Here is a 21,846-nt window from a genome sequence, read left to right on the forward strand (position 1 = left end):
CGCTGCTCCCCCCGCCGACGCGCCGCCCGGGGGCGCCCCCGCCCTCCCAGCAGGTCCCCCCGCGCTGTGGACGCGCCCGGGGCGGGGTCTGCGAGGCGCCCACGCTGGCCTGCACGCCCGCGGGACCTGCCCGACCGAGCCGCCGCCATGATCATCCCTGTGCGCTGCTTCACCTGCGGCAAGATCGTCGGCAACAAGTGGGAGGCCTACCTGGGGCTGCTGCAGGCCGAGTACACCGAGGGGTGAGGCTCCGCGGCGGGCCCGGCTCTCTGAACCGCTCTCAGGCGGTCGTGGTTCCCCTCAGCCTCCTCGCTGTCCCCCTGCTCCCTAACCTCCTGTCTGCTGTGAGGCCACCGTCTGTCCTGCGAGCCTCGCTGTCTTTTAAGATGCAGGACAAACTTCCCGACCACCGGGCCCTCATCTCCAGGCTTTCAGGGCTGTGGGGATGGGATCCTTTTCCTGTGTTTGTCCCTTACCGACGCAGCTGCCACCACGCCTGTCCAAGCCTCTGACCCCCGTTGGGGCCTGACCGTGGACAGCTGTGTGTCTTTCGTTTATTGTGGGGTTTTGGGCGGCTGGCATTAGGAACTGAGCCCTTGATCTTGGCGTTACAAGGCTGCGCTCTAACCGTTGAGCTAATCGGCCAGCCTCGGTCACATTCAAAGCCCTGAGGCTGTCGTGTGCCAGTCTACCATAGACTGCGAGTGTACGTGTGCTGGGTGGACCAGGACAGTGAATGGAAGGACCGAGCAGGCCGCTAGAATGACCGGTATGGGAGTGAGTGGCTGGTCCCCCCGCAGGGATACTGTGGGTGGAAGCCTCCCCGTCTGTCCTCTGCCATAGGAGCCAACGGTGTGGCGCTTTCCTGGAGGCCTTGCGGTGACTGGGGCTAGGCTCCAGGGTAATTGAGGTTTCCTGCTGGCGTGGGAAATGGGAGAGGTGGCTCACTGGAGATGGTCTCTCTCCCTGATTTGGGTGAGCAGAGCTGAGGAAAGATCCACAGCAGCCGAGAGGGGCTTGCTCTGGCCAGGGCAAGCCACCTGCATCTGCTGGGGACACCAGGATGGAGGGAGGTCTGCAGGCCCCACTGATGCACTTTCTCACCTGGGGGAGGGAAACCGGCTAAGGGATGGGGCCCATCCCAGAGAGCCCGAGCCGTGGGAGGTCTGTGTTAGGTGAGGGGAGTCCAGTAATCAGCACCTAGATGATGGTAGTTGGCAGGGGGCTCAGTCTTATCTCACCCAAATAACGCCACAAGAAGCTGCCCCAGCCCTGGATACAAGAGCCAGAAACACGGGTAGAAGACAGGCTGGAGCTAGAGGCTGGAGCAGCTGGAATGTGGGCACACACGTGGTATGGGGGTGTGAGCCCAGGGGCTCAGGATGCTGGCTAGAGCAGGTCAGAGAGGAGGCGCCCCAGGCTGTACCCCAGGTGGGCGTGTCCAGGTTACTCCAACCAGGTCAGTGCTGGGCCTCAGCCCCTGATGCAGGTGGATCTGTCCACCTTGCCTGTACCTGGGGTGGGTGGTGGAAGGTAAGCAGGCCCAATGCCCAGAGCGGGTTGGATGTGGACTCCAGGCCTGTGAAGACTGGAAAACACAGCAGCCTCACTGCTCCTCCCCTTGATACAGGGATGCCCTGGATGCGCTGGGCCTGAAACGTTACTGCTGCCGCCGCATGCTGCTCGCCCACGTGGACCTGATCGAGAAGCTGCTCAATTATGCGCCCCTGGAGAAATAGCTGTGCTGACTACGGGCAGGGGGTGTCTTGCCCAGAACTCACGAAACAGGGGTGTCAGGGAGCTGGGAGCAGTGCCTGAGCACAGCCGTGTGGGCTTGTGTCTCCACTCTGGAAGGCAGCAGCCAGTAAAGGTCTTTGCAGAACCACCTAGAGATCCTGCTTGGCTCTGTGAGGCTCCCTGTGTGTTCCTGCACCCGTCTCATGCCTGAGGCTGCCTGGCGCAGCTCCTCCCCTTCCTTGGGGCTGGTCTCGCCTGGTCTGTCTTAGAGGCTCTTGCTTCCACTTCTCCAGTCCCAGCACTCCACTAGGATGTCAGCGTCAAGGACTAGGCCCAATCCCTCACACTGTGCCAGAGCCCACAGCAGGAGGCAGAACCCCTGCTGGCTGGACCCTAGCTAGCCCCAGTCCTAGGGCTAGTCTGTTTCCCATGGTGCCCCTTTATTATTATTATTTTTTTAAAGATGACTGGTAAGGGGATCTTAACCCTTGACTTGGTGTTGTCAGCACCACGCTCTCCCAAGTGAGCCACAGGCTGGCCCCACATGGTTCCCCTTTAAATGGCACAGTCAGTAGCCTTCCACCCCTGCTCCTCGTGCTCTCCATCAGGTGGGCGTCCCAGAGTGGTTGCCGTCCTTACAGTCTGAGAGGGAGTGCCATCCTCAAGGCAGCTGCCTCAATCTTGCGGGGTGGCGGGGGAGGGCGCTCTCCCTTTGGAGTGTGTCTGCCCATGGTCTGACAGGCACAGACAACCAATGGTGCTTGGGGGAGATCCTGGCATTCCCACCCCCTTGTTTTAGGTGCATTTCAGGCTGAGCACAGAAACCCCCATGTCCTCTCTCCCAGAATCTAAAGAACCAGATTGTCTGGGCCCTGAACAGTGTCTGCTGCGGTCACAGCTGGCTCTCTGCCCACCTGGTGCCCATTCCAGACGGTCCTGCTCCCATAACCCTTCCAGCTCCACCGAAGCCCAGCAGGCAGGGCAGACCCTGCCCCTTGGCCAGGTCCCTGCAGAGGAAGAGGGGCAGCGCTCAGCCTCCACAACCAGCCCTGAGACCCCACTGCTGGGCCAGGGGGTGGCCCTGAGGAGGCTCTGCTGACCAGCACTCAAGGCTGTGTGCAGGCTGGAAGAGCTGGCTCCAGAGGGCTCTGCTCCAACTCAGGCTGAGGCTTAGGAAGCTGCAGGCTGTCGCCCTGGGCTTTGGTGGATCCTGGTGCCCTCCAGCTGGCAGGAGGCAAGAGTGTGCTGACTGCAGGGGAGGGGGAAGCAGCTCTTCTGGGCACCTTCAGGGCTGGCCTTGGCTGCTTAGATGGGGAAGAAGATGGGGTCTGCCAGGAGTGTACATTCTGAGCTTAGGTAGAGGGTACAATGGCTGGGGCCTGGCTGCCCCTTCAGGCCCAGCACTCACCCCACCCTGGCTCCATCCCGGGTCGCACTTGCACCATGCATTGTGCCCTCTGACCCCCAGCACAGTCTGTAGGCTCCTCCATAAACACCCTACTCAGCCCTTCAGGCTTCCTCAAACCCCCCACCATCTGACCCCACCCCCTCACCGCCTGCCACAGCTCTTGCCTGGGTGTGGCCTCTCAGGCCGCCACCCCCAATATCTATTCCCCAATGCCCAGAAGGATCTTTGTAACCACAAGTGGGTCCAAGACTACACTTCTTGTGAGACCCCGCAGACCTCTAAGGTCTCCTTTGGTTTCCTCCACACAAGGGGCTCCGATCTTCAGGAATGTACTGGGTTCTTCCTGCCTGGAGGCCTGTGCTCAGCTGTCCCTGCCACTGGCCTACCCGTCCCCCCCCCCCCCAGCCCTGGGAGCTGTCTGCTCATGCCTGCCCACCTGGCTCCTGCTTTGAGTGGGTGGGTCTGTCCACCTGCTGGACGCGAGGGCCCTGAAGACAGAACCATCTGTCGTTTTTGTAAGTTCACTAGTCCACAACACGCGTTTATTGAGCACCTATTAGGTGGCAGGAGCAGCTCTAGGAATTTGGGGTACAGCAGTGAATAAAACCAATAAGTCTCCTGCCCCCGCACAGGGATGTTCTAACAGGAAAGGTGATGCACAGTGATTACATGGCATTTCAGATGCTGGTGACAGCAGTGGGAAAACAGCCGGGGCTCTGGCTGGGAGGAGTGGGCAGGGATGTAGGCCAGGGGGACCAGGGCACGTTTGGCTTCCCCTGAATGGGACAAGACCACACGTCTCTGAGGAGAGGCACCAGATACCTGAAACTCCTGGCCTGTGTACAGGCCCAGTGCCCTGCACCCCCTACCCCTACTCCACCCACCAAGGACCCTTTCAGCGGCAGTCTCTGACCTCCTTGCAGGGGGTGTCCAGGGGGCTGGGCCGGGCCAGCCGAGTTCTGCCTAAACCCAACCCCAAACTGAACACAGGCATTGAGAAGCACCCCACAACCCCACCACCCCGCTTCTAGGCCTGGGCCCCAAACAGTCCCTGACTGCTGAGGAGAGGCCTAGGACTTTGGCGTGCAGCAAAAGGCACTTGAAGCTACCTCTGGGGGTGGGGTTGGCAGAGGTCCTGGTGGTGCACAGGGCTGGGGGCCGCAGGCATGAGAGCACAACCACCTCCCTGGCAGGGAAGGGGGGCGGAGAGGAGGGAATGGAGTCCTGGGACCCCAGCCCCCCGGGTGATCAGTAGTGTCAGCTCAGTAGTCAGGTGGGAAGCTGCAGCAGAACACAGATGGGCCTCGGGCCAAGCCCAGGGCAGGGTCAGTAGTGCTCCAGCTTTAGGCTCCTGTACAGGCAGCATGTAAAGATCATGCCGAAGACCTGTGTGCAGAGCCGGTGGGCATGAGCGGGTGCCATGGGCCACCAGCCAACCATGTCCCCCACCAAGTCACCCCCAAGTCACCTGTACACAGGCAATGCCAATGCCTACAGCCCCGATGACCCTCAGGTGCTCCTGGATGAAGGTCTCCAACTTGGTGATGCAGCCGCCCTGGTGGGGTGGGGGTGGGTTGCAGAGGTTGGGCCCACTGGCTCCCACCCCACCGCAGGACCTGGTCAGCCGGGCCCTAGCCAGCTCGGCCATTCACTGGGACGCCTACTTACCTCCACCTTGTAGATGTTGGAGGCGTGGTCCCGCTGCCCACAGCCGGCCACCACTGTCTTGCAGCAGCTGTCAGGTACCACACGGCCACCTGCCTCATCCGAGCGGATCCACTCACTATCTCTCCAGTCCTGGGAGTTGTTGCTGCCACAGCAGTGGAACTGCAGTGGGAACACGGCATAGGCTGAGCCCTAGGGCCAGAGGCCCCTGCAGACCCACTGTGCACAGCCCCTGCTCCCAAGAGGCCCAGGGAGGCCTTGGGTGCATGTGCCCCTCCCAGCACCCACCTCTTGCTGCAGCTTGTCCACAGCGCTGGTCACACCTTCATGGCCCGGCTGGTGGTACCGCTTGGTCATGGTGTCCTTCAGGTTCTCCTTGAGCTCTGTGTTCAGCTGGGGGTGGGGTGGTGGGAACTTCAGCCTCAAAGCCCCAGATGTCCAAGGTGGGGCTGGGAGAGCCCAGAATGGCAGGAGAGAGGCCCGTGGAGGGCTCAGAGCAGAAAGGAAGGACTGGGGTCTGATTGTGGCTCTAGGGGGTATTGGGTGGGACTGGGAGAGTAACCAGAGTCACTGTGGGGAGGGGCAGGGAAAGTCTCCAGATCCCCTGGACACCTGCCTCTCCATGAACCCTAAGGTGGGCAGCTTGGGTGCTGCGGGCAGGTGGTCTACCCCTGCAGTCCACCCTCTCCTGTGAGACCTGGGCCCCACCTCCAAGGCTAGATGGCACAATGACCAGCGCTGGAGCGGCAGGGGGTGTCATGTGTGCATGTCTGTGTCTGTGTGTGCACACCTCACCTGCTGGTAATAGACGTAGGCCAGGACACCAGCAATGATCTCCAACAGAAAGATGATGAGCAGCAGGATGAAATACTGGGGGGCAGGAACCTGGTGAGGTGGGCGGGGCAGAGACTCCCCATCCCGGGAGGACCCCACAGAGCAGAGCCCGTGCCCCCAGCTTCCTATGGCCGCAGCGTGAAGGTTGCAGGCAGTGGCTGGGAGCTGGGGCTGGGGGCGGCCCCGCTCCTGGATGCTTTCTCATGGGGCTGCTGTCTTCCCTCAGCAGGAGCAGCCAGGATGTGGGGCCCATGGGACTGGGCAGGCAGAGAGGGGCCAGGCCCCCAGGTGAGCACCACAATGCCAGCATGCAAGGCCAACATGCATGTCACACTTGACCCCCGCCAGTCCAGGCCCTAGTGCCAGCGCCAGCCCCAGGCAGCCAGGGAAAGAGCCCCTGCCCAGGCCCCCATCCCCACCACGCCCTGCTGACCAGGCGCAGCAGGTTCCGCCGCTCCTTGAAAGTGGCACAGCAGCCCAGGACACCAGTCACCATGACAACAATGCCAGCTACCACCAGGATGTAGGCTGTGGCCAGGTAGGTGCCTGAGGCCAGCAGGCTGATGTAGTCACTCTTGAGGGCCAGCGTCCAGACGCCCACTGCCATGACAGCCAGGCCAGCCAGCTGCAGGCAATCCACACTGGTCACCATATCTAGCCCAGGGCTGAGATACAGGCCCAAGGAGGGAAGGGGAGGTGAGGGTGGGCAGGCCGCTCCTCACCCAGAAGCAACAGTTGTAGGTGAAGAGCAGGTACTTGAGGCAGACGGTGCCGCACGTCGCCTTCTTCTCGCTGAACTCACCCATCCTGGGGCTGTGAGGTGGGGCAGGGGGTCAGGTGGCCCACAGCACCCACCCCTGACTGGGAGCACACCAGGGGGACAGAAGGAGGGAACACGGGGTCTGAGCCAACCAGCTGCCCTGGGAGAAGACCTGGGAGAGAGCTTCCCTGGGAACCAGAACACTTGCCAGCTCAGCCCTGACCCCCATGCCACCAGGGCGGGGTCATGAAGGACCCCCAACTGTCACCAGCTGACTCATCCCTGCTGGCAGCTGGGGGCAGAAGCCCCAGCAGGCACCTAGGAGTGAGCTCATGCAGGCCCCTCCCGCCTCCCCATGGCATTCCCTGGGCGCCACGTCACAGGCTGGCAGGAACCTACTGCCGCCGGCACGGGGGTGGGGAGAGCAAGGGAAAGAGGCAGCAGAGGGACGGGGCTTTGCCCACCGCAGCTTGGCCCCTTGCTAAGGCTCTCTGGGCAGTTTCCTCCTCTGTCAAAGGCAGCCCTTCCTTTCCCTCCTGCCAGGTAGGGTGGAGCCCACCAGTCCGGTAGACCCACACTCTCCTCCAGATCTGAGGGTGGAGGGCACTATTCTTCCTGGAAAGGCAGGAGCCACACCAACCCCAGCAACCCCCAGGGTCACCCTGCCCCCTGGGCTGTTCTGTGATGGGGAGGGCAGGGAGGGCGTGGGGCGCAGACAGCAGCTGAGTGCCCCGGGCCATGTTTCCAGACAGGCTGCTGCCAGGGCTGGACTTTCACCGCCTGCCAGCTCTGCCCCACCCAGCACTCACCTGGCTGGCTGGGGACGGCTCCTCTGTAGGACAGGTGGACAGAAGTTCCCCAGGACACTCTGCTAGAGGGACAGGGACAATTCACAGAGCAGGCAGCACTCTGCAGGCAGAGAGGGGAGCAGCCAGGCCCAGTATTTTGGTCCTGGCTAGGGTGGGGCAGAACAGAGGACATTTCTGGACAGTCTGATCCTGGGAGGGACCTCACGCCTTCTCCAGGAGCCCCGCCCTGGGCTTTAGCTCCAGACCTGCCACTACCCCTTCCCCCACCAAACAGCAGCAGCTGCACCCTGGGGAAAAAAGAAGGTGCTGAGCTGGGTGGGAAAGGTACGGACCCTGACCAGTGAGCTCTGGGCACAAAGACTTCCAAGGATAGAACTGGACTCCTGAGCTGACGAAGTGAGGACAGACCTCTCTACCACTGAGTTGGGAAGGCATGGAACTGTACCTCTGAGCCGGGGTGGGGAAAAAGACCTCCAACACTGAGCTGGGGGTGGGGAGGGGCATGGAACTGCACCTCTGAGCCGTGGAGAGAGGGAACAGACCTCCACCATTGAGTTTGGGGTGGGGGGCATGGAACTGCACTTCTGAGCTGGGGTGCGGGGACAGACCTCCATCACTGAGCTGGGGGTGCACATACACCCTCCATGGCTGAGCTGGGGCCCAAATACATGTCCCATTCCTGAAGGGTAACACAAACCGACCCCACCCACTCAAGGATGTGCATCTGGGCCCGGCTCTGGGGTCCCAGGCCTTCTGGGGAGGCTGGTTTCAGACAGGGACCTAGCCCCCACTGCCAGCACAGAGCGACGGGCTGAGGAGTGGCCCCTCTTCCCGGGAATGCCTGGTGGGATCTAACCCTCCTGGGAAAGGGCCGGCACGGGACCCTGGACCGGCCAGAAATAGCTCCTGCGGCCTGGGACGGAGCTGCCCCACCCCCAGTCCCCTGGACCTGACCGGGCCAGTCAGGGGGATCTGGGACTCCGCTCCAGCCAGGCTCGGTGAGGAATCCCCGCGTCACCGCGATGAGGTCACCGCCGCCACCGCCCCCCGGGCAGTGGGCGGGCCAGCGGGGGAGGGAAGGGGACCGGCGTCCGGGGACAATGAGCGGGACGTTCGGGCGGCGAACTTCGGGACACCTCGTGCGAAGGGGGCCGCCAGGCCTGTCCCAGGACCCGGAAGGCTCCTCTCCCTTCCCCTGCGCCCCAGTGTCCGCCCGGCTGCCCGGCGTCCGGCTGCCCCCGGAAAGGGCCTGCGAGGGGGCTGCGGCCTCCCGGGGCCTCCCGGCGCCTGCGGCCGGAACTCCGCGACCAGGGCGCGCAGGTCCTCCGGGGCACTCGGCCCCACTAGGCCGGCCCGGCCCGGCGGCTTACTCACCCACCACGCGCCGGAGTCGCAGCTCGGGAGGAGGCGGCGGCGGCTGCGGGGGCGGCAGCTCCCAGCGCTGAGAATGCGCGACCGGCGGGCGGCGGGCGGGAGACACGCCCCGCCCCGCCCACACGAGGCCCCGCCCACGACTCGCCCCGCCCGAGGCCCCGCCCCGGCCCCGCCTTAGGCCCCGCCCCCGACCCGCAGACGCCGGGCAGGTCTGAACCGGGCGGTGCTGGCGCTGGGGCCCACCCGGGACGGCGGAGGCCTGGCGAGCTGCAGCCCCGGGGGCGCCCGCAGCCCAGCAAGGCCCACCCCGCCGGAAGCAGAGGAGCTGGGCGGGAGGCAGAGCCAGGCTGGAGGCCCTGGACTGCGGCTGTAGAGAAAATTCAAAACTAAATTCTGACCAACTAGTAAATGCCGCCGTAACTAACTGTGCTCATCGCCCGGGGCCCCCAGAGCTCAGCCGCGCCAACAAGCGCCTGCCTGCGGGCACTCGGCTTTGTCACCTGGAGCCTGCCCCGCCTGCCCTTCTAACTGGCCGGTTCGCCTAAGTCAGTGGGTGAGAAGAAACTTAAACCAGCTGCTGTCTAAGACGATCAGCTGAAGGCCCATAAAGACCCTGTCACACTCACGTTCAGGGTCCCAGGACTTCACAGCGAGAGTTCACCGGGGTCCCGCGCCTCATAAACCCTCTGACTCTCGACTCCCCGAGTGGCCGGAGACTTCCCTGCCGACTTCGTGCCCCAACCTGGCTAAGACGCGGCTCTCCTACCCCAGGAACCACCCAGGGGCTGCGGGCGTCGGCGAAGGATCCGGCGGTGCGGTGGGTGGAGAGGGGCGACTCTGCGTCCAGCGTGGGGGACAGCGTGGACGTCTCTGTGAGAGACGCCCCAGTCTGGACAGCGTGGGGCCCGGCAGTGGCCAGGGAGGAAGGACAGGGCCTGCCTCTGGGCTGGTCCCGGAAGGAAGCTGGATGGGAGTGGGGAAGGGGTAGGGGGCTTCCCACCCACCAGGCTCGTTCATTCATAGCCCCAGGTGGGCAGCTCCAGCACTACTGCAGGGGGTCCACCCAGGGCTATGTGAGGACTGGCATGGGGACGGGGTGGCAGACCAACCTGGTGCTTCCTGGTGAAACAGTGGGAAGTGTCTGCTGGCTCAGTCCCCATGGGGCTTCAGCTTTGATGGATCATGAGGGCTTAGGGCATGACCCGAGACACAGAGGACACACACATGCACGCAGGAACCCACAGCCAAAGCCCTGCAGGGCCATGAGCACATGTGTACCACTCACATGTCACACGTGTGCCATGGACACCTCACGCATGTGCTGTGTACCACACACGTGCTGGGGCTCCCAGACACATAGAAAGCCAAGGAGGACACAGTGCAGTCAATGGACTTTATTTGGCAGAGGAGGTTTTTCTGCTGGGCGGAGATGGTTAATGGGATGGGGACAGGATGAAGACTGGCAGGGGGCACAGGAGACCCTGACCACCCGCAGGTTAGTTCCTACATGTCTTCCCTCAGGCATGCCCGCTGGGTAGAGCCACATCCTGAATGGGCAGTCCCCCCCCCCAAGGACGAGTCGCCTCCAAGGGGCAGCTTCTCCAGATGACACCCAGTGAGTCACGGGAGGCTGGTCATCTAGCACTGGGAAGGTGGCCAGAGCCGTGTCTCAGAACGAGCCCAACTGCAGCAGCAGCAGCAACAGCAGCAGGTGGGCCCAGGCAGGCGGGCTGTGGCCAGAGCCTTCCTGCGGCTACTGGCCAGCCGCTGGGCCTCACAGGCATCCCTCTCATCGCGCAACCGTGCGTTCAGCTCCCTGGGGGACAGGGAGTGTGAGGACTCTCAGAAGTCTGAGGGATCTCATGATCTCAAGGAGGCAGCAACCTGGGGCGGGGAAGGCGAGCTCTGGCTCCCCTCACACCAGAAGAGGGGTGTCTAGCTGGGGCTGCAGCATGAGGGGTCGAGGGCAGACCTAAGAAATGACTTCCTCTCAGCGAGACGGGGCTTTGGCCAGGAATAATTGGGAGCTCGGAGCCCCCAAGCTCCACTGAGCCCCCTTCCTGGCACGGCCTAAGCCTCGCCGCACCTGAGCAGCTGCAGTTGCCGTAGGAGGCTGAGTTTCTCTTTCTGCATGTTCCTGGAGACCGCGACCACGTCTCTGTGGGTGGCAGGTGGTGACCCGGTTGCAGCTAGGCTCCTCGGGGCGCCCTGGGACTCCCTAGAAGACCCTCCGTCTCTCCTCCACCCCTCGGACCCTGGGTTCGCCCTGGCCCCGCCGCGCCCGCCGGGCCGGCCCCCTCCCCGGGGACACGCCTCTGGGGACGCTTCGTAGCGCCGCCCCCGGGCACCGTTGGGTCTGCTCCCGGCGGCTCCGCTCGTCGCCCTCCAGTCTGCGGAGCTGCTCCTGGGCGTCCTCCAGCTGCGCCCGCAGCGCCTCGTGGGCCCGCCACAGCTGCGCGTTCTGGTCCTGCGCCTCCAGCTGCTCCGCCGTCCGGGCCTGCAGCTGCCGCTCCAACTGGGGAGGTGTGGGGGGTGCAGACTAGCGCGGCGCGCGTGGGCGGCGGTGAGGACGGGGAGCCCGGGCCGGGCGGGCCGGCGGCCGCTCACCTCCCGCTGCCGCAGCCCCGCGCGCTCCAGCTCCTGCTCGCGGCTCTGCAGCTCCAACTCCAGGCGGCCTCTCCGCTCCTCCCGGGGGCGGTTCTGGGACGCACGGGGGCACCTGAGCCTCCGCCGGCCGCCAGGCCTTGCGAGGGAGGCACGCGGAGGGGCCGGGCTGGGACGGGGACGGGGCCGGGCCGGGGCGCGGCCCTCGGAGGCGCACCTGACCGCGCACAGGCTGGCGCCGCTCGCCGAGCTGCAGCTCCAGCTCCTCGTACAGGCCGCGCACCTCCCTCTCGTGCTCGCTCTCCCGCCTTCGGGACACCGGGGCGCGACGGCGATGAGAACCGGCAGGCGCCGCGGCCCCCGGCCCGCGCCCCGGCCCGCAGCCCTCACCGCCGCAGCGCCCGCTCCAGGCCGCGCCGCTCTCGGGCCGCCGCCTCCAGGCAGTCGGACGCGCGCAGCAGGACGTCCTCCAAAGGGCCCAGCAGCTCGGGGCGTTCGCGCTGCAGCCGGGCCCAGAGCGCCCTCACGGCCCGCTGCCTGGAGGGGCGGCCGGGGACTCAGGCGGGGGCTGCGCGCGCGTGGCCACGTGCCCGGTGCCGCCCCCCGTCCCCGCGGCCGCGGCCGCCGCCTCCTGAAATGCAAACGCTGCGGGGAATCACGCCCGGCCCCTCCCAGGGAGTCTGGAACGGCCTAGGGACCCTGCGCGGGGACAGACAGCGGGAGAGGGAACGGCTCACTCGCTCAGGACCCGGGCCACCCCCAGCTGCTCCAGCGCGGCGCAGACTCGTTCGTCGTCCTCCTCGGGAGAGCCCCCGGGGCCCTGCGCGTCGGACCAGCCCGACTCGAAGGTTTCCTCGGGAGTCCGGGAGACCGGAGGGCCCTGGGCCGCCTCCGCCCCCACAAACCTCCCTGCGGGCATGGGAGGGAGACGTTGCCAGCCTGGCCCAGCCCTGCTTGCCCCCCAGCACACATCCTGCTCCTGCCAGGGCCCAGTTTCCTGTTTTTCTTCCTGATTCTGGTCCTATCGGCCTGCGAATGGGAGGTGACAGCCGCCGGACTCCCAGTCCCGCGTGGGTTTGGCACAGGACGGGGACAGAAAGGTCAGCTGCACACACTGCACAGCAGGTGGGGGCTCCCGCGGCGTTTGCGGGTACAGACACCGGCACGTGCCCCGGAGGAAGAGGGTCCTGGGATGTCTGCGGGTGACCAGGGCCCAGGCTCACCCAGGCCAAGGCAGAACTCCCGGGCGGTGAGGAAGCCAGTGTGGGCCTGGTCTAGACTTTCAAACACGGCCTCCAGCTGTTCGGGCGTGAGGGGCAGGTCGCTCTGCAAGCCCTGGTACAGCGAGGGTGGCACGGTGAGAAGGTAAGGCCAGCCCTGGGCAGGGGCGGCCTTGCGGGCTGGGGACCCACCTGCAGGTCGTGCCGGGTGATGAAGCCCTTGGCCTCCTTGTCACACAGCAGGAACAGCTCCTGGGCCTGCTCCAGCATCGCCTGCGGCCCCGTGCAGCCCCCCTCCTTGTTCCCGTCCTGCTCCTGGGCCTCCCCAGCTCCAGGCTTCCCAGGGCTGGCCATGGGCGTGGGGGTCTCAGCGGCCCATTGGGTGCTGCGAGGCCAAGCGGAGCATCAGAAGAGATGAGAGAGGGGGACGGGAGCAGGGAGAGGGTGGGTAGAGTGTGGCTGGCGGCTCGTTCCCAGCACTGCGCTGAGGGGCCCTCCCTGCGCTGGGCGGGAAGTGGACGGACAGCAAGGCACAGGGTGGGGGTGGGAAGGGCTGCAGGCCTGGGGAGTCGCTGGGGTGGCGTGGACCAGACATTGCAGGAGGCCGGAACCCAGGGAGAGGCTGTGGCCCCGGAAGGGAGCCAGTGCAGGAGAGGAAGAGCTGGGGGGCAAACCAGGGGCCAGGCACGGAAGACCTTGTGACGAGGAGAGGTGGGCTCCTGGCAGCTGGGAGGAGAGAGCCTGGGTGAAGAAGTGGTCAGTCTGGGGGGAGCTCCCCACCTAGAGCTGGGGATCCTGCGTTGGGGCTGACCCCCTGGGAGGACCCAGTGATCCTGGCGAAGTCCTTAGCCCCTGGCCTGGCTCTGCAGCCCTGGCCTCCTGACAGCTGGCAGACGGTATAAGCTCCTCCCTTCCTGCCACCGGCCCTCAGGCCCCACGGGGGCAGGTGCCAAGTTCCAGCCTCGGGCACCAGGTATCTCTGATAGCCCTTGTCCGGAACACCCCCAGGTTCTGGGCTTAACGCCCGCTAGCACCTGGGCCTTTGTCCTCCCCCACACTTGCCCCTCCACGTCCTGGAACCTCCACGGAGCCTCCGTCCCCACCTCCTGGCTGGGACGCCCCGCCCCCTAGGCACAGCCAGCTGTCTTCCCAGAACGTCCTGACGCCGGATTTCCCCAAGCTCCTTCCTAGTGCGGGGACTCTGGGACTCTGGGACTCTCTGGCCTCAGTCCATGCCTGTGATCTTCCCCCCACCCATATACCTGGGGTGGGGCGATCACCAAAGAGGGCAGGTCAGAGGAAGCTGTAGGCGACAGGGGGGACACGACGGACCAGAGTCATCGCCCCTCAGGCCGCGCCCTCACCGGAAGCTGCGCTGCGGCTGTGCCCCGCGGAGCCCCGGGGAGCCGGGAGGACAGGGCCGGGTGGGGCCCGCCGGCCGCCCGCGCTCCCCGCCCCTCCGGAGGCCGCTTTCGTCCCCGCTGCCGGAGTCCCCGACCGACGCCCCACGGCGGGATCGCGAGCGCCACCTGCGAGCCGCGGGGCACCTGCCGCGCCAGCGCCGCCGTCCCGGAAACGCCGGCGCAGCGCCCGCCCCTGCCCCGACCGCGACTGCTGCCCTGCAGACTCCGAGACCCCGACAGCTGTCCCGCTGTCACCGCCTCCGGGCGCTGCCCTGGCGGCCGGACCCCCGGCGGGCCCGAGCTTCTGTCCCGCAGAGCCCGGGCGAGCAGTGCGGAAGCGACATCCCCCGGGGACCTGGCGGCCTTCCCGGAGCAGGGCCAAGGCTTCGGGGGGCGGCGGTGCAGACACCAGTGTCGCGCCAGCAGCCGCCCTTGCCCGGAGGACCCCGACTGAAGACGCCAGAAGCGCGCGTGGGAAAAGCCGGCAGCAAACAGACCAGATGTTTTCAGTGGGGGTCTCTAGGGCTGGGGACACTTCGCTCTGGTCTGTCTACACAGTACCGTCCCAGTTTGGGGTTTTCCGATTTTTGAATAAACGTGATACTAGAAGGTGGAATTTACCTTTGCACCATCAAGCATTAAGTGCCTGTGTGGGGGCAGAGGGAAGCCCCACTTCGGGAAGCCCCCCCAGAGCCCCTTTGGGGGCACCGCCCTGATTAGGGTTCCGCTTGGGGGAGGCCTGAGCGCAGTCCTCCTGCTGGGGGAGGAAATCCCATCTACTTCCCAAGGGTCCCCTCTCCAGCCCATCGGGCCCGGCACCCACCTGGAAGGCTGGCTTCACTGTCCTGCCCGCGGCGCTGGGAGGCCTCAGCTTCTCAAAGGAAGGGGCATGGGATCCTGCTGAACAACAGCCTGGGCATACAAGACAGGACCTTGACACCTAGAGGGGGGCGGCCCCTGGCACAGGTGCAACGGGGACCTGCCAGGCCGGCTTGCCCAGTCCCAGGTACCAGGTCCCAGGACCAACCGTTATTGTTGGCTGGGGGCTGCCACCGCAGCTGCACCACACCTTCTGGGAGGGGCAGGTGGGGACTGAACCTGGCGGGATTCCGGACAGCCAGCCAAGCCCACGGCTCCAGTACTCCTCACCACTGGGTCCTTTTTGCTGGCCTTGTTCCCGCCGGACAGAGGACACTTTCAGGAAACCATGTCTCCTCCACAACAAGGTCAAGCTCCCTTCAGCTAGGACCTCACCCTGCCTCAGTATTCCAGACCCCTTCTGACCCCTCCGATGTACTGGCAGGAGACAGGGAACTGTGGGGGTGGGGTGCCAGGAAGGCCCAGCTCAGAGCGCTGGGCCAAAGCCCAAGGTGGAGCAGAGCCCGACATTCCCAGGCCCCAGCGCTCAGCTCCAAGAACCTCACCCTCTGAAATCAGCTCCACGCCCCCACTGTGTCACTGCGTGGAGCAGACGGCAGACACCACCTTTCGTAAACATTTTAGTTTTTATTTAGCAAGGATCTTGGTCCCAGATATTTCCATTGGCTTTCAGAAAGCTGTACCCAAGGATCAGCCAACTAGGAGGCCTCAGGGCAGAGTGGGAGCACACGTGTGGGTCCTAGCCAGGGGTAGGGAAACCCAGGAGGTTCACGCGCACCTGTAGGAGAAAGCCCCAGGCCCAGCAGGCAGGCTACAGAAGCCAGGCCCAACAGTGCGACCTGTGCTGCAGAGACACGGGTCACCTGGGGTGGGGGTGGGGTGAAAGGCAGGCTCTGTTCACCAAGCCCCCCAAGCAGGGGTGCAGCAGTCACATTCAAGTAAAGTAGGCAAAGGTTGAGCTGTGGCATTTATTACATCTGCTTTGGCGAAAATAAATAATTTTCATACACTTTCTTCAGCAAAACATGAAAAGTGGGGACGGGGAGCAGGTGCAAAGTTCTCGGGAGTAACACTGCACTGACAAGGCTGGGCAGGGGCCCGCCCCGAGGGGAGGGACACTCCAGCGCAGCATGTGAGGGGTCAGTGGAGGGAGATCTGCAGCAAAGCTCCCTCTTCGCAGCCGTGTGGGCCCCGTCTCCTCACACTGGACTGGGTAACGGAGAGAGGCCGGGATCCGGTTCGCAGCCAGCCCCAGCGCCCCAATGCTTGGGGCAGGGAATCTGGAGGGCCTGGCCTTCAGCACCAGGACCCCAGGGTGCTGGGGAAAGCCAGAACTGGGGCCCTCAGCAAGGGGGCAGACCTGGCGGGTGCTGCGGGGGTGCGGGGTCCGCAGGAGGGGGACTGGTGTGCATGCGCAGAGCGTCGGGCGGGAAAGCCACATTGGTGCAGAAAAGACCCAGCAGCAGCTGACGCTGGCACTCCTCCCACTTGGCCAGCGCGTCCCCCAGCGAGAGGTTGTTGCGCACCCAGCTGGGCAGCGCTTCGCTGTAGGCTGCGCAGGACAGCGGCACCGAGGGCAGTGACTGGGCGCGGCGTAGCTCCACCTGCTCCGACAGCCTTCAGGTGGGAGAGAAAGAGAGGTTTTAGGCCGAGGGCCGGGTAGACACAGCAGTCAGGGCCGGGTCAGGCAGTCTGGGCCGCCCTGACTGCTGGCTCACCTGGCAGGCAGGTGGCTGCCCAGCTTTCTCTTGGCACGCATCACCAGGTACTGGCAGATGCTGCCTGTCTGCTCCTTCATCCACCGGATGTCCTCAGGGACGTCAGGCAGCCACTCCAGCAAGCTGTGGAGGGGGTGGGAGGCACGATTTCAGGGGCTATGGCCAGGCCCTTATGCCCACCTGTGGGGGCCCTCTCTTTGCCCTGACACGGGCACCTACCCGCCCATGCCCTGGGTGACCATCATTCACAGATGATCCCAAAGTCCTGTCCCCAGCGCCCCCTCTCCCAAGCCCCCATCCTGCACCCGCACCGGATGGTGAAGGACACAGCACTCTCCAGCGGCAGAGTGTAGGGCACCATCATGGCCGTGGCCAGACGCACAGGCAGCATGTTGGAGAGTGTGGTCAGCAGGTCCTTGGGCTCCACGCAAGCCTCCAGCAGGGCTGCAGGTGGGATAGGGTGCGGGTGGGATGCTGGCAGCAGGTCGGGGACACAGAGCCCAGGACCTCTCTGCACTTGGGCTTCCAGACATACCAGCCACTCTCCCCTACCTCCCGTCTCCCCTCTCCTCCCCTCGCCCTGGCACGCACCCTCATTGAGCCGGGCAGGCAAGTGCTCCAGGATGTGATCTTCCCTGGGCAGCTGCAAGTGACCCTCCATTCGGGCCCTCCCTGCGGCCGCGGCCTCAACGTCTTCCTCTTCGGGGGCGTGGGGGACCACAGGAGGCAGGGCTAGCAAGGGGTTGGGCTGGTTCAGGAGGCCTGCCAGGGGGAGGGGCAGTGACAAGACTGGCGCGGCTGTGGCCCCTGCCTGCCCGCAGAGGGCAGCAGCACACAAACAGCCCCATCCACCCCACGGGCCAGGGGCCGCGCACACACCGTTGCGCCGCAGGAAGCGCAGGCCGTCCCTGTAGCCCTGCTTGCACATCTCTCGCAGCACCTGCGGCAGGGGATGAGTAAATTCAAGCAGAGGGAGCCAGATATGCCCTGTTCTGCCCCCTCGAGACGGTGGCGTCATCCTTGCAACAGCACCTCTGCCCCCAACCACCGACCACCTGTATTGGATCCAGGCGGTCTGCCCCTGCAGAGGACGTGCAAGCCATGGCACCGTCCTCCAGCCCACCCCCCGCGGGCACTCAGGGAGGCCATACAGGCAGCTTTTTCCCCAGGGCTCAGGAAGGAGAGACTGTGCAGGTCACAGAGTCGCTGCGGCGGGCTCACCATGGGCTCCGGTGGGAAGAGGGCCTTGGAGAGGCGGTAGAGGTTGCGGAGGTTGAACTGGATGCTGGTGTTGGTGACCCGGAGCTCGTGAATGTTGGTGGAGCTGTCCTGTGGGCAGATATCACTCTCGCCCGAGAAGGGGGACACTGTGATGGTGTTCTTAAGCTCATAGAGCGGCAGGTTGTCTGAAATACCGCCATCCACATAGCGCTTCCGCGCCAAAACGCAGACACACAGTCACATGGTGAGGAGCCTGCAGGACGTGCCGGCCTCCCCATCCCGCCACTGAGGGCCCCCACCCAGTGGCTATTTCACTAGGGCCTTTTACCCACTGGGCACTGGCCACGGGCCGGCCAGGACACTGAGCAGCCACAGTGGGGGAAGAGGGTGGACAGCCACAGGAAGTGGGCACCTCCACCTTGCTGGGGCTGGAGCGCCTCTTGAGCAACATGGGGGAAGTGAGGCAACAGGTGGCCATGGTGGGGCGAGGGCTTAAGGTGGGGCTCAGATAGCCTTCCTCCTCTGCCTCTGCCCCTTGTCCCACAGCTCAGACAGTAGCTGACTCTTATCACCCCACGAAAGGTGCCCAAGGCAGGACCAGATAGAGATACTCACCACCCCCTGGAGGGAGGGAGGGATGAGGCCACAGTACACAGGGATGAAGGTGCTGCACACATTGGCCTGCAGGGCAGCGACACAGACGGGGTAGTGAGCAGGGGCCTTGGGGTTCATACCCCTGCCCCGCATGGCCCCACCAGGACCCACCTGGATGAGCTCATCCTTGGAGCTGAAGTGGGATATAATGACGTTCTCGCCATCTGAGACACGGGTCAGGGAGATGCCCAGACGCCCACTGGCATGCTCATGGCAGTCAGCAGGCAGGGTCTTCAGCAGACAGCCACGGATGGTCTTCACCAGGTTGAAGGAGGGGTGCAGGGGGCCTAGGAACCGCTTCCGGGCCTCCTTAGACACTTCAATGATGTTGGCACCGGCCTCACCTGGGGCAGCAGGGCCAAGCTCAGGGTCTGGCATCTGTGGGCTTAGTAATCCCCCTTCCTCCAGTGGCTCCATGCCCAGGGTCCCAAGGCAAACAGACTCCTGGCATTCTCTGGAGAATTCCCAGTGCCTGCGATGGAGCCTGGCCCACAGTTGGCACATTTGCCACCTGCCACTGGGGAGAAAGAGGCAGGCCAGCACCCTGGGATGGCAGACAGCACGGGCTGGCCAGCTGGGACCAGGACCTGCCCTCTGCCCAGTGTTTCCCAACTGCTGTCCCCATGAGTCATTGGGCCTGGTGTGATGTGGCATTCAGCCCAGGAGAGGGGATAAGGCAGAAGCTCGACTCTAATCGGTCTCAACCTTAACCCACTTGGCCAGATCCAGAGAGGGGGGCCAGACCCGCAAAGCCCAGCTCAGCCCAGCCCAGGGTTCACAGGCCTGCGGGCACTGGGCTGGAAGTAGGTGAGCCCATCTCCTTGGAAGGCAAAACGTGTCCCCCTTCAGCCAAGACCAAGCACACCGATGCTCTTTGAAGAGGAGAGGCTGGTCAGGGAAAAGTAAGGCCTTGGGGGAGGAGCTGAGGATCACACCCTCTTCCAGGACCATCACTCTGGTCCCGAATGGGTCAGTGCGAGGCCAGGGGCTCTCCTCAGCTGGTACCTGTCACATCGTGGGGGCTCCAGCTGCCTAAGACCACTTGTATGAATGAGGTTTGCTGGGGGGGCAGCAGGCAGACTGAGAGGTGTGAGGCCTCCATAACTAGAGCTGTGCTCTGCCCACTCCCATCACCCTCAGGACAAAGGCCACGGGAAGGGGTCGAGGGAGATCCTGCTGGGCAGGGCACCCGCACCACGTTGGCTGCCCAGCAGGCTGGGGGCTGGGCCGCGATTCCCAGCCCCCCAAGAACGAACGCTGTGTGCTGCAAATACCACCCACTCCCAGGCGGCAGCCCGAAGTGTGTGTGAGCGGAGGAGCCCGGCCCGGCACAGACCGCACTCCAGACACAGGGCACGGGAGTCCACAAGCACCCGCACCCCGCTGAGTGGGCAAAAACGGCGGGGGTGGGCCGCGGCCGGGGAGCCAGGCCCCCCAGGCACCGCGCGCAGGAAGAGAGAGGACAGAAGGGCGCCTGCCACGCCAGGCCCCGACCTCGGCTGGGCGCTTTCTCCAGGCGCCACAGTACCCGGATGCCCTGGGAGGCCACCCCACGCCAGGCCCCGGCCAAGGTCGCCTGGAGCTGCGGAGCCCCAAGACAGTGACCGCTGGCACCGGGTCAGTGACCCGGACGGCAGGGGCGACGTGAGCCCCCCCTGCGGCTGCCACGGTCCCGCCCACGAGCTACTTTCTCTTTCCAATGAAAAAGCTTCTGCTGCACCTGCCCGCCCCAGCCTTGGCGCCCGAGAGGCGGGCCCCGGGCGGCAGCGCCCCGAGTCCCCCCGTCCCCGCGCGCCCTGGCTGCAGAACGAGCCGGACGGCGCCCCTCCCCACCGACCCACGGCGCCCGCGGCCGCGCCGGCCCCGCTTACCCAGGCAGGCCCCGGTGACCAGCGCCGTGGCCGTGAGCGCCCCGGCCGAGGCGCCGTAGATGTGCGCGGCGTTGGCCACCAGGAAGGGCGCGTGCTCGCGGAGGCAGGAGGCCACGCCGATGTGGTAGACGCCGAGGAAGCCGCAGCCCGCGAACGAGATGTTCCACTTGGCCTCCCCGGGGAACATCGCGGCGGCGCCGGCCCGCGGCCCTCGTGCTGGGGTCCCCGCCGGCGGAGGCGGAGGCCGAGACGCTGCGCGCGGCGGCGGCGGAGGCGGCGTTTTGAGTGTGGGGCGAGCGGCGGGGCGGGGGCGGGCGGCGCGCGCGGCCCTATCCGGGCGCGCGGGGAACGGCCGCGCCCTCGGGCCCCGCCCCCGCCCCGCCCCCGCCCGCCGAAGCCACCGCCGGGCCCCACGAGCTCCCACGGGGGCGACGGCGGGGGGCACGCGGTGGCCTCGGGGTGTGGGGAGGGCCGAGCTCGGGCCGGAGCCTGGGGGTCCTACCGGCCCGGGTGCCCGCGAGGGGAGGGCCCCGGTTTCTGGGCACTCGCTGCCCCCTCCCTCCGGGGTCCACCCACGGCAGCCACACGGGACACTAAGGAGCTCTCCCCTGGGTAGGGACACACCCACGGCCCCCACCGGGACCAGCAAACGGCAGCCACACGGGTCTTGAGAACCCCAGGATCCACAGACTCTGACCCATAAACATCCAAGGCCGGATGCAAGTCACACAGACACCCCCAGCTCCACGGCCCCCGCGCCCCCGCGCCACTTACCTCGGTCTGCGCTTGGGTCCGACCCTGGCTCCTCAGGCTGCGGGGTCCACCTGGGTCTCAGGCGGGCCCCGCCGCGCCCCCGCTAATTGCCCCTGGAGGTGGAGCTCTCCTGGGTGAGGTCACCCTCCCGCCCCTTTTCCGCGTTTTTCTCCCGGACTGTGAGCCGGCCGGGCGTGGCTTGGATCCAGGATTCAGCCCTGCCTCTCACCCTACCCGCCCCTCCACCCGCAGCAAGGGGCCAGTCTAGGTTGGGGGGCGGGAGGCAGTGGGCGTCGGTCTTCCCAGGAGCACTCACTCGTTAGGCAGGAGCTCAGCCCTGGACCCAGCTGGTGCCAAGGCTGCAGAGGGTCCCAGCTGGGGCTTGGAGCTGCCCCCCACCCAGGCCCAGCCAGAGCAGGACCTCCCAGGACACGGCCATCTGGGGTTATGCTATCCAGCCCTCAGCCTCAGCACCGGCCATGTGCCTGACATGGGGACAAGAACAGGGCAGAGCAGCGGGGAAGGTCAACCCAGACCCAGCCCACTGGGGCAGGGGAGAAGGAAGCAGCGGCTGCTGTGGAGGGTGTGACTCCATCAGGATGATGAGGGGCTGTCAGTACAAACCTAGCGACTGGAGGCATCAGGGCTCGAGCGTGTAGTATGGTAGGGGTGGGGGCGGACCCCCAAGGCCGGCCTGGTAAATCCAGGGCTTGGTTCATCAGGGTAACTACTGAGGGGAAGCCAAGGACTTTAGTGTTCTCCTAACAACTTGCTCCAAGGAGAGGCCCAGGAAGGGCCAGGATGCAGGCCTTGCCTCCGTCTAGAGAACTGTCAGGCCAGTGCAGGGAGACCTCTGCCCCCATTACCACAGCTGGGTCAGGCTGTTTTGGGTACACATTCTTCCCTCCAGGCCCCTGGGAGGCTTGGGAGCCAGGA

The 21,846-nt window shown here is 65.4% G+C and overlaps 4 protein-coding genes across 16 annotated transcripts; 1 reads left to right on the forward strand and 3 right to left on the reverse strand.

Annotated features, from left to right (window-relative positions):
* The first annotated feature begins 93 nt into the window (after window positions 1–93).
* Window positions 94–1,885, forward strand: POLR2L (RNA polymerase II, I and III subunit L). Its single transcript, XM_063094513.1, has 2 exons — window positions 94–242; window positions 1,631–1,885. Exons 1-2 carry the CDS (start codon window positions 148–150, stop codon window positions 1,737–1,739), a joined length of 204 nt encoding a protein of 67 aa, XP_062950583.1. The 5' UTR covers window positions 94–147; the 3' UTR covers window positions 1,740–1,885.
* A 1,770-nt stretch (window positions 1,886–3,655) lies between these two features.
* Window positions 3,656–8,700, reverse strand: CD151 (CD151 molecule (Raph blood group)). 6 transcript variants are annotated; one of them, XM_063094251.1, is made up of 9 exons: window positions 8,588–8,700; window positions 7,214–7,275; window positions 6,367–6,457; window positions 6,078–6,269; window positions 5,606–5,680; window positions 5,099–5,203; window positions 4,814–4,972; window positions 4,614–4,700; window positions 3,656–4,531 (listed from the first exon to the last, which is right to left on the reverse strand). In XM_063094251.1, the coding sequence occupies exons 3-9, from the start codon at window positions 6,448–6,450 to the stop codon at window positions 4,472–4,474; spliced, it is 762 nt and encodes a 253-aa protein (XP_062950321.1). In that variant the 5' UTR covers window positions 6,451–6,457; window positions 7,214–7,275; window positions 8,588–8,700; the 3' UTR covers window positions 3,656–4,471. The 6 variants fall into 6 exon arrangements, with proteins under 6 accessions (XP_062950321.1, XP_062950322.1, XP_062950320.1 ...); XM_063094252.1 differs by having other exon boundaries at window positions 7,214–7,272; window positions 8,588–8,699; XM_063094250.1 differs by having other exon boundaries at window positions 7,214–7,313; window positions 8,588–8,699.
* Window positions 8,701–9,966: 1,266 nt separating this feature from the next.
* CRACR2B (calcium release activated channel regulator 2B) lies at window positions 9,967–14,740 on the reverse strand. Of its 8 annotated transcripts, XM_063095218.1 has the most exons (10): window positions 14,638–14,740; window positions 13,674–13,714; window positions 13,107–13,137; window positions 12,604–12,796; window positions 12,415–12,526; window positions 11,929–12,100; window positions 11,582–11,728; window positions 11,409–11,499; window positions 10,674–11,287; window positions 9,967–10,403 (listed from the first exon to the last, which is right to left on the reverse strand). In XM_063095218.1, the coding sequence occupies exons 4-10, from the start codon at window positions 12,763–12,765 to the stop codon at window positions 10,226–10,228; spliced, it is 1,476 nt and encodes a 491-aa protein (XP_062951288.1). In that variant the 5' UTR covers window positions 12,766–12,796; window positions 13,107–13,137; window positions 13,674–13,714; window positions 14,638–14,740; the 3' UTR covers window positions 9,967–10,225. The 8 variants fall into 8 exon arrangements, with proteins under 8 accessions (XP_062951288.1, XP_062951287.1, XP_062951289.1 ...); XM_063095217.1 differs by having other exon boundaries at window positions 12,604–13,137; XM_063095219.1 differs by having other exon boundaries at window positions 12,604–13,152.
* Window positions 14,741–15,647: 907 nt separating this feature from the next.
* Window positions 15,648–20,409, reverse strand: PNPLA2 (patatin like phospholipase domain containing 2). Its single transcript, XM_063093875.1, has 9 exons — window positions 20,158–20,409; window positions 18,398–18,630; window positions 18,248–18,313; window positions 17,633–17,842; window positions 17,291–17,351; window positions 17,003–17,173; window positions 16,723–16,855; window positions 16,412–16,534; window positions 15,648–16,310 (listed from the first exon to the last, which is right to left on the reverse strand). The coding sequence occupies exons 1-9, from the start codon at window positions 20,342–20,344 to the stop codon at window positions 16,037–16,039; spliced, it is 1,458 nt and encodes a 485-aa protein (XP_062949945.1). The 5' UTR covers window positions 20,345–20,409; the 3' UTR covers window positions 15,648–16,036.
* Between the last annotated feature and the right edge of the window lie 1,437 nt (window positions 20,410–21,846).

The sequence above is a fragment of the Cynocephalus volans genome, chromosome 4 (assembly GCF_027409185.1).
Source record: "Cynocephalus volans isolate mCynVol1 chromosome 4, mCynVol1.pri, whole genome shotgun sequence".
In the NCBI taxonomy this organism is placed as follows: Eukaryota; Metazoa; Chordata; class Mammalia; order Dermoptera; family Cynocephalidae; genus Cynocephalus; species Cynocephalus volans.